Source organism: Scleropages formosus, chromosome 21 (assembly GCF_900964775.1).
Source record: "Scleropages formosus chromosome 21, fSclFor1.1, whole genome shotgun sequence".
NCBI classification, from domain to species: Eukaryota; Metazoa; Chordata; class Actinopteri; order Osteoglossiformes; family Osteoglossidae; genus Scleropages; species Scleropages formosus.
This window is the reverse complement of record NC_041826.1, coordinates 11,728,266-11,741,742: the sequence shown is the minus strand read 5'-3', so window position 1 is coordinate 11,741,742 and position 13,477 is coordinate 11,728,266. Positions and strand designations below refer to the sequence as shown.

Below are 13,477 nucleotides of genomic sequence, written 5' to 3'. Positions count from 1 at the left end.
TTACAGGGCAATAACACGTCAACGTAAGGCGGACCAATCAAAGCAAACTACACTATGGTGCGAACAGCTTCCGGTTCCAAATGACCAGTAGAATTCAGCAATCCTAGACTTTGCCTATGATTGGTAGAGAAAACTTACTTCCGGTCATATGTCCGTAGTCACTGGACCAATGAGATGGTTCGTCCCAGAGCGAGTAAGACGTGATGCATTTAAGGCGGTCGCGTGCTGTATTGCTGCTGAAGAGGACGGAAGGGTAAAACCAAACAAAAGTGTGTTTTTTCGCGGGAGGGGGAACTAAACATTAAAATGATGAAAATGTTTTTGGGGCTTTATTTCCCCTGCGGGCACATTCCCCTAACGTCCTTCCTAAGTGTCGTTTTCCACTCGTCCGCACACACACAGTATAGAAATATATGAGCGAGTCCTCGGTCACGTCGCCGCCTGCTGGCGCTGTTACTGTCCGTTACCGCGGGCTTCACAAGAAAACAGTTCCAAGGGAGTTTTTTTGCTTTTAAATATATATTTCAACACCCGACAACACAGGGCCATACACAGATACAGTAACAGTAGTAAACAACATGATGGTAAACAAACATGTACGCAACTAAAGACACTTTTTGGCAGGGTTTGCAGCCACATTGCGCACAAATTCGATATTCACAAGGATCTAGAATGAGGTTGAAGTTGGTCTCCCCCCAAATAGGAAGGGTCCTGCTTTGCACATGGATCCATCAGATCTGCTCTACAGGACAGTGGGGGCCAATGTGGACAGCTGGTATTGCAATTGAATGGTTAGAGCTGCTGCCTTTGGACCCAGAAGTCACAGGTTTGAATCCCAGCTCCAGCTGTAATACGTTTGATTGAGGGACTTACCCTGAATTGCACCAGTAAAATTAGCCAGCTGTATAAATGGGTAAATCAGTGTAGGAAGATTAACTCTGAGTCCCTTGGATCGCTCCTTTGTGGTTTAAGGTTCTCTGTTGTGGATGAATCCCTTACTAAGCCTGTGGTCCTTGGGGGGCCTTGGCTGTATTGATGCAGTACTACAGCCTCATGATGAGCAGTTGATGTTTATGTACTGGCAGGTTGAGGCTCAGATATCTCACACAGCTGGAACACACCCTTGAGACTGGGATCCAGTGTACGGTGTGTTTTTCACTTTGAGATGCTGGAACAGTAACTCCCATTTACTGTCCTTTATTACCTCCCCTGTGGGTGAGTACAGTGGGCTGTATTGGAAACTACATTTATTACATACAGAGACTGGGGCGGCCAGAACTGGAGTCTCTAAGAAACCTGGAATGTATGAACATGCCATCGGTCACACACACAGACACACACAGTCAAGATGCTTCCACTGGGCTGAGTGACCAGGTAACAATCAGGTCCTTTTCTCCAACACATCTTGCACTGATTTACCCATTTGTACTGCTGGGTAGTTTTTACTGCATCAGTTCAGGGTAAGTACCTTGATCACTGGTACTACAGTGGGAGGTGGGATTCAAACCCACAATTTTTTTGTGCGAAAGATAGCAGAGATGAAATCTAAGCCCTGCTTATCACTTCCTGAGCTCTGTATCCCAGGAGCCCTGATCTAACACTCTGACTGCACATGTACCACAGCAGCACCTCTGTGTGTGTTTTTTATTTTCAGTGGGAACATTTACATACCTTTGAATGCCATTCAAATGGGTAAAAAACTTGGAATAAATTAATCTCCTATCTGTGATTTGAAATCCCATCATGCAAAACAGTATCTTCCTGCTGGAAGGTGGGGTGGTGGAGAACTCAGGAGGCCTTGGGAGGTAAGAGTACACCTGGGGGTCTCAGTCATTAAAATATTAGCAGTGAAGGCTCTGGAGTCCAATCCATCCAGGGGAGTAATCCCCTCGACCTGGTGCCCAGTACTTCAGGGATGGACTCTGGATCACTGTGACCCTGATCAGGACAACTGGTTATTGAAATTGAACAAATAGATGGATGAACGGATGGATGGACTGATGGCTCTGCAGTCCACCGTGGTCCAGCATCTCCCCGGGATCAGCCAAGCCTGCAGCTCGTCAGTCCCATCTCATCATTATGACTCATTTGCATATCCAAAATGAGGTGTGTAACCTCGAACAGTACATGTCTGTGTGTTTTGGCACAGACACACGCTCTGGAGCAGTGTGCAGGTGGAAGCGGTGGCTGATGTGCTGGATGGAACCGGTCAGGCTGTTCGGGGCCCACTTTACACAAGTTTGTTCAGGTGCTCCCTGCGGGATTAATGAAAGGCTGCGATCCTCCCCGAAAGGGCCGTGTTCCCACACTTTGGAATGTCAGTAAATATTACTGTGGTGAAGTTGAGAGAGTTGGCGCCACCAGGCTCCGCCCACTTTGCCCCACTTACACAAAGCGGAGCCATCGGCAGGGAGTGTTTCTGTGTTCTCGTGCCAAGGGTCTCATTTGGCTGGTAGCACGAGGGGGGGGGGTACCTGGCGGCCACGAACACGTAGAGATAAGCAGGTCGGCACGGAACTGGCTTTCACGTGTCCCGCACACGTCACAGGAGCTCAGCACTGAGCTGCTGGTGCTGAAATCAGTGTGCGTGTGAGCAGCTCATGTCCCGCATCGCTGAGGTTATGAACACATACACACGTAAATGAGGTGAAGGTGGGGGGGGGGGTCCCTGTGAAGTTGCCAGTGTCATTGTTGGGGTAGGACGATGTGTCTTATTTTCCACAGACATTTTTCACAGACAGAAAATGAAGTGGGACACCATCAGGACTTGTGTGTTCCGGCCTGAGAGACTCTACTTCAGTTTACCACACTGGCACCATACAGGTTACCCTGCAGTGAAACCCCCCATAAGGACAGCAGCAAAGAGAACGACTTTAATGACTTTCCGTGAGGCCACACGCAAGGTCGTAATTAGGTTCTCTACAGATCAGCGCGGTTTGTGCCGGATTAACAGCAGGACTGTGGTACATGAAAGCGTCGGAACACCTCTAATACCGCATTAACACCGTGTTTTCCCCTGGTACGTCTGAAGGAACCGAAGGAAAGCAGGTACGGAGAATTCCACAGCCCATATCCCAGGGAACCCGTCTTGCGGTGCAGCTGCCCGTGTCAGCGCCACCTGCTGATCGTGATGGACACAGACGCTGTCCCCCAAATGAGGTCCAGTACAGGACCACGGGGACACAGAGACACAGGAGTTCACTCTAGTAGGAAAGGCATCCCGCTGCGTTCAGTATCGCTGCATGAGGACTGGGAGACTCCGAGTTCCCAGTGAAGAACACGAGGACAGCAGTGTAAAACGACTGCTGGTCGTGTAAAGTGACTGCTGGACTCCACCGGATTTATTTGCAGGTGTCAGTGGCAGGGTTCCCAAATCGGCGGCGCGTGGAACTGGAATTGGAGGAGAAATGAGACACGAGCGTGTCTGTGTGTGTTTGTCGGGGGGGTGGGGGCAGTGGGGGCGCCCACATATAAGACAAACGGCGTGTTTCCTTTTGCCTGAAGGCCCACACTTTGTTTTTGCTCCGCAGGGACTCGTCCCGAAACGAAGCACAATGGTTCGCTCGCCCGGGGAGCTCTCTCCTCGCTCTCCTCGCACACACTCTGTATCAGGTTTCAGCTGCACTGAGTCAACAACAACCTCAGTAATCACCTTGCTCATGCACAGGTTATGTTGACTCAGGGCACGGGGGCGGAGCCTGCTGCTGGAGCTGGAGAGAGAGAGAAGGGGGGGCGGACACACACCTGTAACTCCACACCTGAGACCGCTAACGCAGCAGGTGGACGAGGAGGCAGGAGAACGGGGCCGAGGGAACATCTGAGCTCCGAGGAGACCAGAGAAGCGGTGGGACGGCGGAGCAGCACCATGAGCGGCAGCGGTGACGGCGACACACCGCGTGCGTGACCGTGACCCGAGCTTCCCTGGGCGCACACGCACCTCCAGTGAAAATCCAGTGCAGCTCTCCACTGATTTGGTGAGGATCTCTACTGCTTTCCTTACTTACCTTGATTAATAGCATACTACGTTGGCACTGTGTCGCAGAGAGAGCGCGTGCGAACAGACCGTATGAACATTAACGCGCCGAAGAAAGGCTGTTTCTGGAGAAGGGCAAACGTTGTGTTCGTCCCACTCTTTCTGCACACGTCCCTCCAGGTGAGCTGGTTTTGAGCTCCAGGTGTCCAGAGCCCCTTTTGGGGGGGGCGTCTGTAATGGCCACATCGTTCTGGCCACGAGGATGTCAAGTGGATCTGCTGTGGAAGCACCCAGATGTCGACTACGCTCGCACACGTGTTCATGGGTCGTGTTGTATTGCTGCTCCACGCAGCACGTCACAAACCTACTGACGTTCTGTCCGAACACTTGAGTGTGCTTGAATATAATATAATATGATATAATATAATACAGTACGACAGGAGATGTGGAGGAGCAGATCTCAGACAGGCGTTTAATCAGAGATGAACCACAAGAAAACTGCAGCATTCAGGTATTACCGCATTTCTGGGGTTCGATTCTGCGACGGACCCTTTCAGGAAGTGTGTTATGAAGGCGAATTTGGGTGCCACACACAGCCGTTTGGATCCACCGGGGTAAAATTTATAAGCAAGTACACTGATCATTATTGCCGGCAGTGTGAAGAATGAGCTTGTTGTGACTGTGCTGCCAAAGGGACCATTGCGTTCTGGGAAGCAAGGAACTCGAGCGTTTCAGTAGCTGTGTATGAAGGTCATTTCCATATTTCTCTAAGGACGCCCGGAACACGGTATCTTTAAAGTGTCGGTGTGCCACAAACACCCGCTGGAGTCTTATGAATATTCCAGCACCGGGCCCTGTGTCTCACCTTACACACCGGGTACAGGAGCCGGGAGAAGGGGGATGGGGGGGCTGCGCGGTGACAGTGGTGTGTGAACACACTCCTCACAGCGGAGCGCTGTGGTCGGGGGGTTGACGCACCACTGGTCACTCACCCGTCTAGCAGCTTGTGCTCATTGGTTTCAGTTATAGCTGCTTCCTTTGCAGGTGATGGACCAAGGTTCAAATCCCACTTCCAGCTGTATAAAGGTACTTACCCTGAACTACACACACACACATTTTCTGAACCGCTTGTCCCATACGAGGTTGCGGAGCCTACCTGGCAACACAGGGCGTAAGGCCGGAGGGGACACACCCAGGACAGGACGCCAGTCCGCCGCAAGGCACCCCAAGCGGGACTTGAACCCCAGACCCACCGGAGAGCAGGACCCAGTCCAACCCACTGTGCCACCGCACCCCACTATCCTGAACTACTCATCTGTAATCCTGTGAACATGCTTTGGGAAGGGGGTCTTTATAAAAGAGAACTATATAGAATAAATGGTACAAATTATATTTAAAGTCCAAAGACATGCTGTTCAGGTTCCCCCATAGTGTGGGAGTGACAGAGAGAAAGTGTGTTCCACTGATGTATGGATGAGTGACCCATTGTAAGTAGTGTATCTAGCAGTGTAAATCACCGCGGTGAATAAGGTGTGGGCTGATAACACTACATAGAGTTAATTGGAAGTCGCTTTGAAGAAAAGTGTCTGCTATGTAAGTAAATGTCAACATAACCACTGCTCGCTTGCTGGACCAATAGTCACTTTGCAGTTACCCTGACAGGCTCCATATGCAGCAAACTGTTTTGCACATCTGCGGTGTTTTTATTAAAATGTCCACACTGTGATTTATGTGTTTAGTACACAAACTGTATATCTATATTATGGGGGGCCTGGTGCCCGCTACGAGGTGGGTCTGAGGTTCGAGCCCTGCTTGAGGTTCCTTGCGACGGACTGGCATCCCGTCCTGGATGTGTCCTCTCCTCCTTCAGCCATGCGCCCTGTGTTGCCTGTTACGGCTCCGGTTCGCTGTGACCCCGCTTGGGACAAGCGCTTGTTAAGCATGGATGGATGGATGGATGGATATATCTATATTTATAAAGCTTTATATGGTGGTTCACTTTGAAGGCCCTTTGAAGGGTGTCAGGGAGGAGTCTGTACTCAGGGGTGTGTATTCGTGTGTTCATGCCCGCTGCGTTCCGTTTGCATGTTAAACACTGCAAGATGAAACCCTTTGTGCAACACGCCAGTGATCAAAGGGTTCCACACGAGAGCCGAAAGGCTGAGTGCAGGAAGAACAGCGTGAGCAGGTCATGACCCGACGACCAAAGCGGGAACGTCGACGGTCCGGCTGTTGCAGTGTTTCTGACATTTCCGCGGCACCTGTACGGGTAGCACGTAGAATGTTCCTCTGTGGATGTGGGTTCCGTCCGCTCCACCGGCTCACGCTGAGCACGTGATATATACCTGTGTCATGTCTCTGTGAAGAATGTTCCAGAAGAGCAGCAGGGCCTCAATCCTTCAATGTCTTTCCAAAGAGACTGTGTCAAAGACAATGAGTTTTACTGTTCAATACAGTTCACTAATATTCTTTCAGTCATAATCCTTCAGCGATCTCAGCTGCTGCTTTTGAACTCAATGGTTCCAGGTTTGAATCCACCCCTCTTGCTTTAGTGCCTAGTCTCGGTACTTACCCTGAGCTCAAGTAGTAGAGATTACCCTGCTATAGCTGTATAAATGGGTAAATCAGTGCAAGTCACTCTGGAGATAAGCATCAGATATTGAGAGTTGAGTGTCACTCTGCTGCTTTACCCTATTTTAATATAAATGTACCCAAACCCCACAGCAGGGAATTTACTGATGTATGATAATAATGTCTCAGTCTGTGCTGGGGATGTGGTGGTGCAGTGGGTTTGACCGGGTCCTGCTGTCTAGTGGGTCTGGGGTTTGAGTCCCACTTGGGGTGCCTTGTGATGGACTGGCGTCCCGTCCTGGGTGTATCCCCTCCCCCTCCAGCCTTACACCCTGTGTTGCTGGGTTAGGCTCCGGTTTGCCACGACCTTGCTTGGGACAAGCGGTTTCAGACTGTGTGTTTGTGTGTCTCAGTCAATCCAACTTGCCCTTTACGGGTTGTTCCATCTGAAACTTCTTGAAAATGTCCAGCTTTGAATGGAACTCAGATGTTGTGGAATTTGTCCTTGTGTGACCAGAAACACCGTGGGCTGGTTAGCCATTTGCGTGATGGGCCAGGATTCTGGTGTTCCTTCACCATCACCTTTGACATGTCGCAGCGCTGCTCAGCGGGAGGTGCGGCGACCCATCAGGGAACTACGACACGTCAATTCTGTGCTGGGCCAGCAGGGGGCGCAGTGGTTAGAGCTGCTGCCTTTGGACCTGAAGAAATGAGGCTTGAACCCCACCTCCTGCTGTATTGCCTTAATTGAGATATTTTGACCTGAACTGAAGGAGTAAAAATTACCCTGCTGTACAAATGTGTTGGTGATCATAATCATAAGAAGCTGTGGAAAGTGTCACAAGCAGATTCAAGTGAGGCCTCTTAATAATTACACATAGCATCATCATCATCATCATCATCATCTGAAACCGCTTGTCCCCTAACCCAGCAACACAGGGGTGTAAGGCTGGAGGGGGAGGGGACACACCCAGGATGAGATGCCAGTCCGTCGCAAGGCACCCCAAGTGGGACTCGAACCCCAGACCCCCCGGAGAGCAGGATCCCATCAAACCCACTGTGCCACTGCACCCCCCTATAACACATAACACTGTCGTCTAATTTCATATGTTGCAAAATGGTTTCTTCAACCATTTTTCATTCTTTCCCAAAATTTCTGTGACTTCCCCAGTGTTTCACAGTAAGTCCGTAAACATGTAAGAAGAATAAGACCAACAAAAACAGTACTAGCAATAACAGCAGCCATCACCAGAACGATGGTGACAGTGATGCACATGTGAGACAGTTGTGGACAAAGTGACCCGATGGTCATCAGTTTCCAAATGTCACAGCTGCCATTACGTAAATATGCAAATGAGCAGGGGACAGAGTAATGAACAGAGCCATGCCAGAGCAGTGCTGAGCTGCTGACATTTGCAAATGACATGCAAATAGGGCGGAGTGTGTTACACTTAAGGAAGCGCTGCTGGGAGTTTCGCTAAGGTGCCCTCTGGGATAGAAGCAGGAGAATCACACATCTGACACAAAAGTACTGTGTGATGGTGACACAACAGGCCCACTGCAGACTGATCTAGCTATAATCAATACATCAATAATCAATACAGTCCCATCCAGTATGGGAGGACTGGATCCGACACCATGTACTGTATGTGTCCGGCTCGGGATAGATTTGAATCCTCTGAGTCAGATTTTCTTACTTTACAGGGGACTCTTCATAAGCGGTCCCGCTCAATGAAGGCTTTACGTTGTTAGCACGAAACGTTAAAAACACAGTAAATATGGGCACCTGTGCAACAGACGTGGCGGGAGCACATGGGCATCTCTGGGCTCCATGCTTACTGTGTAACAACCCAAAAGAGCATGATGTCTAGTGCAGCTGCTAGCATGCGGAGAGCCTCAGCCCCTGCAGTATGACATTCTGACGGAAGGCCGCACGTGTAGACTGACTGAGGTCACGTGGTGAACCCGTGTTCTTGGTGACATCATGGGTGTCGGAGCTCATCGCAGCTCACAGGACCCTCTTAGGAAGTGTGTTTGAGGAAAAGCCGAGTAACCCAGGGGCAAGACAGCAGGGGGCGCGGTGGTTAGCGCTGCTTTCTCGAAGGACCCAGGTTCAAATCCCACCCGCTACTGCGGTACCCTTGGTCAAGGTACTTACCCTGAACTGATACAGTAAAAATCACCCTGCTGTATAAATGGTAAATACTATATAGCTGTTGAAGCTGACAGCTGAGAAGAGGAAAACAAAAAAACCCCACTGCAAAGACAAGGGAGGGGGGATAAGCCCCAGGGGGTCCAAGTACCAGTGCATCCCCCACCCCTCCTGGACACTGGACTGTGGTGACAGGGTACCTGAGTGGAAATTTCTGGAACAGAAGACTGGTATCCAGGTGGCCCCAGACAGCACCAGAAAGGCAAAGGTGCAGTTGCGTGTCCTGTACGTAGGCTCGCTACACGCTTACACGCATGTGTTTGCACACCTGGGGAGAGCAGTGCACATGCGCATACACATTGACTGTGGTCACGTCATTATGTAACCTGGGACACAGGTGTCCTCACGCCTGACACGGACCCATCGGCGGAGAGCGGCCTTCTGGCGTTTCTACGCGTGTAACACGAGACGCTCTCATGAATTTATCACACAGAGCCGGGCTCCGGTGTCCCGGTCCGTCATCACTGAAACTCATCAGTGTAACAAGGTACATTTACCAGGGTAGCATCAGGGCTGCTGAGTAGACCAGACAGGAACGCAAAGCGTGTAAAAACTGGAGGGAAAACAAAGTGCGTTCACAGAGCATCTCGTTTCCTCATTTCAGTTTTTTTTTTTTCCTTTTGCACCGTTTTACGATGTTCTATTCTATAAAATAAGCATATTTTATGGAGCTTCGTTTAAATGATTTGTTGGATCAGCTGTCATTTAATCAATAAGAGAAAAGCACCAGGTTACACTGTGAACACAGAAAGGCAGGAGGTAAACTACAGTTTGCAAGATCACAGTCAGGTACAAGAGGTGTAACATATGCGAGACATGTAGGTGGTGTGTAGTCGGTGCACGAGTACTTGGTGTACCTTTAGGGTTAGGGTACACGGGTAGTTAGTGTACTGTTAGAGCCAATGCGTGGTTCCCGATATCTGGTACAGAAACCGAGCTCAACGACCTTTGAAAGACGAACATAAAGTGCTGCTCCGACCGACTCCTTTTCATCCGAACGCCTTTCATATCTGTTTATTGTTGTCTCGCGGTCGACTTGCTGCGGTCGCTAGCAGCTCAGCGTCTCCGTCTTCCCGTGGGCCGCCCAAGTACCGTGTTTACTCTCTCTCCGCTCCGCGGCCCCATGCAAAGCGGTCTCTTTGACTACAATGGTGACCCTCCTACCGCCGGCCGGCCTGTTTGTTCGGTGCCATATGGTCCCTGCTCAATTGAAATGAAAAATTGATGCGGTCACTGAGACGACACGCCCAGTGCGTTCCTCCCGCTGCGCCGCTCACCCTGCGTGCCGCTCTCGTACTCACTCGGTAAAACCCAGATCCGCTAGTTGCGACTGACGGTTCTAACCGCTACGCCACCTGCTGAACCACATTCATAGCGACAGGTTATTAATAAGAGAGCAGGGGGCGCAGTGCTTAGAGCTGCCGCCTCTTGACCCGGAGGTCGCGGTTCAGATCCCACCTCCTGTTGTAGCGGCATCCATCGGGCTGCTCAGCCTGGAGCGATACTGTAAAAACTACGGCGCTGTATAAATGAATAATCGTAAGTGCGGAGTCTCCCGCCGCTGACCACGATCCTCTACCCCGCGTGCCCCCTGCAGGTTCGCGTCCCGCCCAGCTATGGCTGAGCCACCCCCCGGCTGGTGGAAGCTCACGTTCCTCCGCAAGAAGAAGTCCGAATCCAAGGTGCTCTACGAGATTCCGGCCGAGCAGGGCAACAACACGGGCAACAAGGAATCGACGGCGTCCCCCGGCGGCAACCCCGAGGACAGCCAGTTCAACGCCCGGCTAGAGAAGATCGTGGACAAGTCGGCGACGAAGGGACGCCACGTCAAGGTCTCGCACTCAGGACGCTTCAAGGAGAAGAAGAAGATCCGCGCCACGCTGGCGGAGAACCCCAACTTGTTCCCCGAGGCCACGCTGGCTGACGAGAACCACCGCACCGACAAGTAGCGCAAGTACGCCCGAATGCAGAGAGCTGTCAATCGCAGTAAACGCACACCTGCGTGCACATGCGTGTGTTTGTGTGTGCATATAGATGGAGATTCAATAATCATGTATAAATACAGAAATATGTGTCTGAACGCAGAAATTCATACAGTTACAAATGACAGTGCAGATGTGAACTACGGGACACACAGGTAGTTCTCATACACACACACACACACACACACACACACACACACACACACACACACACACACACACAGAGCCACACCACAAGAAATGAGATGAAGAAATGGATGCTGTACCCATGTCGGTCTGCCGGGTTTCGGTGCCCCGTCACCATGGAAATGTGTATTGACAATAGGATTCCAATTGCGGAACCGTGGGGGTTACCTGAGGACACAGTGCGCTAATTATTAATATGACACATCAGTGAGAGACGAACACAAAATATGAGACCCAAACATACAAAGAGAGGCATAAACAAACGGCGTAGCAACTATTCATGTAAGAAATCACCGTGGCTTTACCAGTGTCGCTTTGCACTTTAACTTGACGTGGAATGAGCGCGTTGTTTAAACGAAGACGGTGCCCATCGCGTTAAAGAGTACCTAAGGTGCCCCCGTGACCCCGGTTCGCAGAAAGAACATTTCCATAACTACGGCCTCCACGCCGGGTGTAAAGCGAGCAGAGCGCGACGTGGTATTTACACAGGGAGCGCAGCGGGGAGGGTGACGTCCCCCAGGAAAGGGTACGAGAGCAGCGCCGTACGTGCTTTTCTCTGGTTGATGCACAAATCTTCTCTGCGTTAAGCTGCATCCTGCTATTAATATCTTCTTAATTCCAGTATATCCTCCTCAAACACAGCCCTTCACTCTTGTCCACTCCAGAGGACAAATATTTTAAGGGCTTCTCCCAATCCGAGTCCTGATGCACCTAATAGGGGTCATTCTATGCTTTTAAAATGATAGCACAGTATTGGGGCAGGGCTTGGAGAACTTTCTAGAAATCCTACCAATATATTCAAGCGCCTATTCCGCCGTGTCTCATATGCCCACGCTGTATTAAAGGGGGTAAAAAGAGCGACTGTGAACAGAGAACGGCCGCATCGGCTTTCGGGCACATACGCTTCCCGTCATTTATGTTTGTTTGCAGTTGTTCTCAGTGTACAGAACATGTCATCTCAGATGAAGGGCGAATCGCACACCGTGAATTACCACTGTAAAATTGTTGACATTTCCCTCCGCGACAGGGCCGCCCACGATTTACAGCGTCACAGGAATGAAAGGCTACGTTAAAAAAAAGGTGTAAAAACAGATACATCCGGTTTTGAGGAATTTTGTTTTTGCTTTTCCTTCTGTACCGAAGGGGTCGCTGAGGTCAGAGAACCCCGGTGGGCGGGCAGTCGGTGCGTTAACCGACCGTGATGGTGGGGATCCGGGGATGAGTGACACTGTGGACCGGGAGGACTTTTTAGGACCCGAACAAATGTCTTTTGGGAAGGGTTTACACGGTGGAAAGGTGAGACTGCACTGTTTATGACAGACACGTGGTTTAATAAAAGCACACGATGGAGACACGGCTCACCGTGCTGCTGTTGAACGGCTCGGTCACTTGGACCGTAGCCTCTCCCACCTGAGGGACAGAAAAAAACACAAAATTATGTACTTTTTTAAAATTAAGAACATGATGATGATTCTTTTGTAATGGGGAAAAATACTTTTGTGTTTTATAAATAAATGGGATTTTACGGCAGTGCTGTTTTTAATCTTGGTATCCGATTCAATTCAGCTTCCGAGTGTAAAATTAAACACAGAAACAAAATTTTTTTTCTGAAGGTTCTTTGGTTTTTCAGTGACAGAGGAAGGAAGGAGGACCAGCATTCCCACGCAGTGCGTTCGACGTTGTTAACGCAATTACGACACTCATTCAAGTACTTTATTAAAGCAAAAGTGTGCACAGCGTTAAAAAATGTCACTTACACGACGACAGTCCTGGAAGAAATACTCACTGTGCTGAAGTGAACACAAGATTAACCTCACTCACAAGTCATAATCCTCATTAAATGAATGAAAATTCGAAACATAAGCAAAAAGCACGTTATAGTCAGAGGTACGCTGACCTGAGAGAAAAAAGGTGAAAGTTTCCGGCTTATTTACGAGTATGGACGCACACCTACATCTTCCGGCTGCAAAGGCCACGGTGACGGTGCCAATGAGCGACATCCGTGTGGCACTAAATGAAGCGCGAAAAGCTGCGAAACATCCAGAAGTCTCGTTTACAAGAAACGTTTGACTCTGACAGAGTGAGTGAACGCTTACAGCACCTGCGCCGCAAAAAAACACAAACTCACAACTTGATTGTAACACAGGAAGAGGCAAGACTGCCATTTACCGCAATTACAAGCTCGTTTCGCCACATCTGCACAGTAGCGCCACCAGCAGGCGAGGCGAGGGACTGCGCCTTCCACTTCCAAAAAAAAAGTTACCGCACCCGCTGACTGTGACTTGATGCAAACTTTCAGAATGATCGCATTAAAATTTTCATACCTTTCTCACAAACGCATTTTACACAGAGACAATAACAACTACAGTCAATTCCCAGCACATATTATTACGTATTATACTTCATCAACAGTGACATTGGCAGAATGTAAATCGATCACTTAAATGATACCAAAAAACTAAACCTTTTTCATCTTTTCAAAGGCTTGTGCTATTTTATTATCATTATTTTACTGACATTGCATTATTACACAGAGATTTTTTGATTACGAAT

General features: G+C 49.7%; 1 protein-coding gene across 2 annotated transcripts; it reads left to right on the top strand.

The window, feature by feature from the left end:
- Window positions 1-3,758: 3,758 nt before the first annotated feature.
- prr15lb (proline rich 15 like b) lies at window positions 3,759-12,493 on the top strand. 2 transcript variants are annotated; one of them, XM_018726211.2, is made up of 3 exons: window positions 3,759-3,974; window positions 10,354-10,710; window positions 12,068-12,493. In XM_018726211.2, exon 2 carries the CDS (start codon window positions 10,373-10,375, stop codon window positions 10,703-10,705), a length of 333 nt encoding a protein of 110 aa, XP_018581727.1. In that variant the 5' UTR covers window positions 3,759-3,974; window positions 10,354-10,372; the 3' UTR covers window positions 10,706-10,710; window positions 12,068-12,493. The 2 variants fall into 2 exon arrangements, with proteins under 2 accessions (XP_018581727.1, XP_018581726.1); XM_018726210.2 differs by having other exon boundaries at window positions 10,354-12,489.
- Window positions 12,494-13,477: the final 984 nt, after the last annotated feature.

Bases quoted from the DNA above. Each gene is read 5' to 3' on its own strand.
- prr15lb (XM_018726211.2), top strand. From the start codon at position 10,373: ATGGCTGAGCCACCCCCCGGCTGGTGGAAGCTCACGTTCCTCCGCAAG.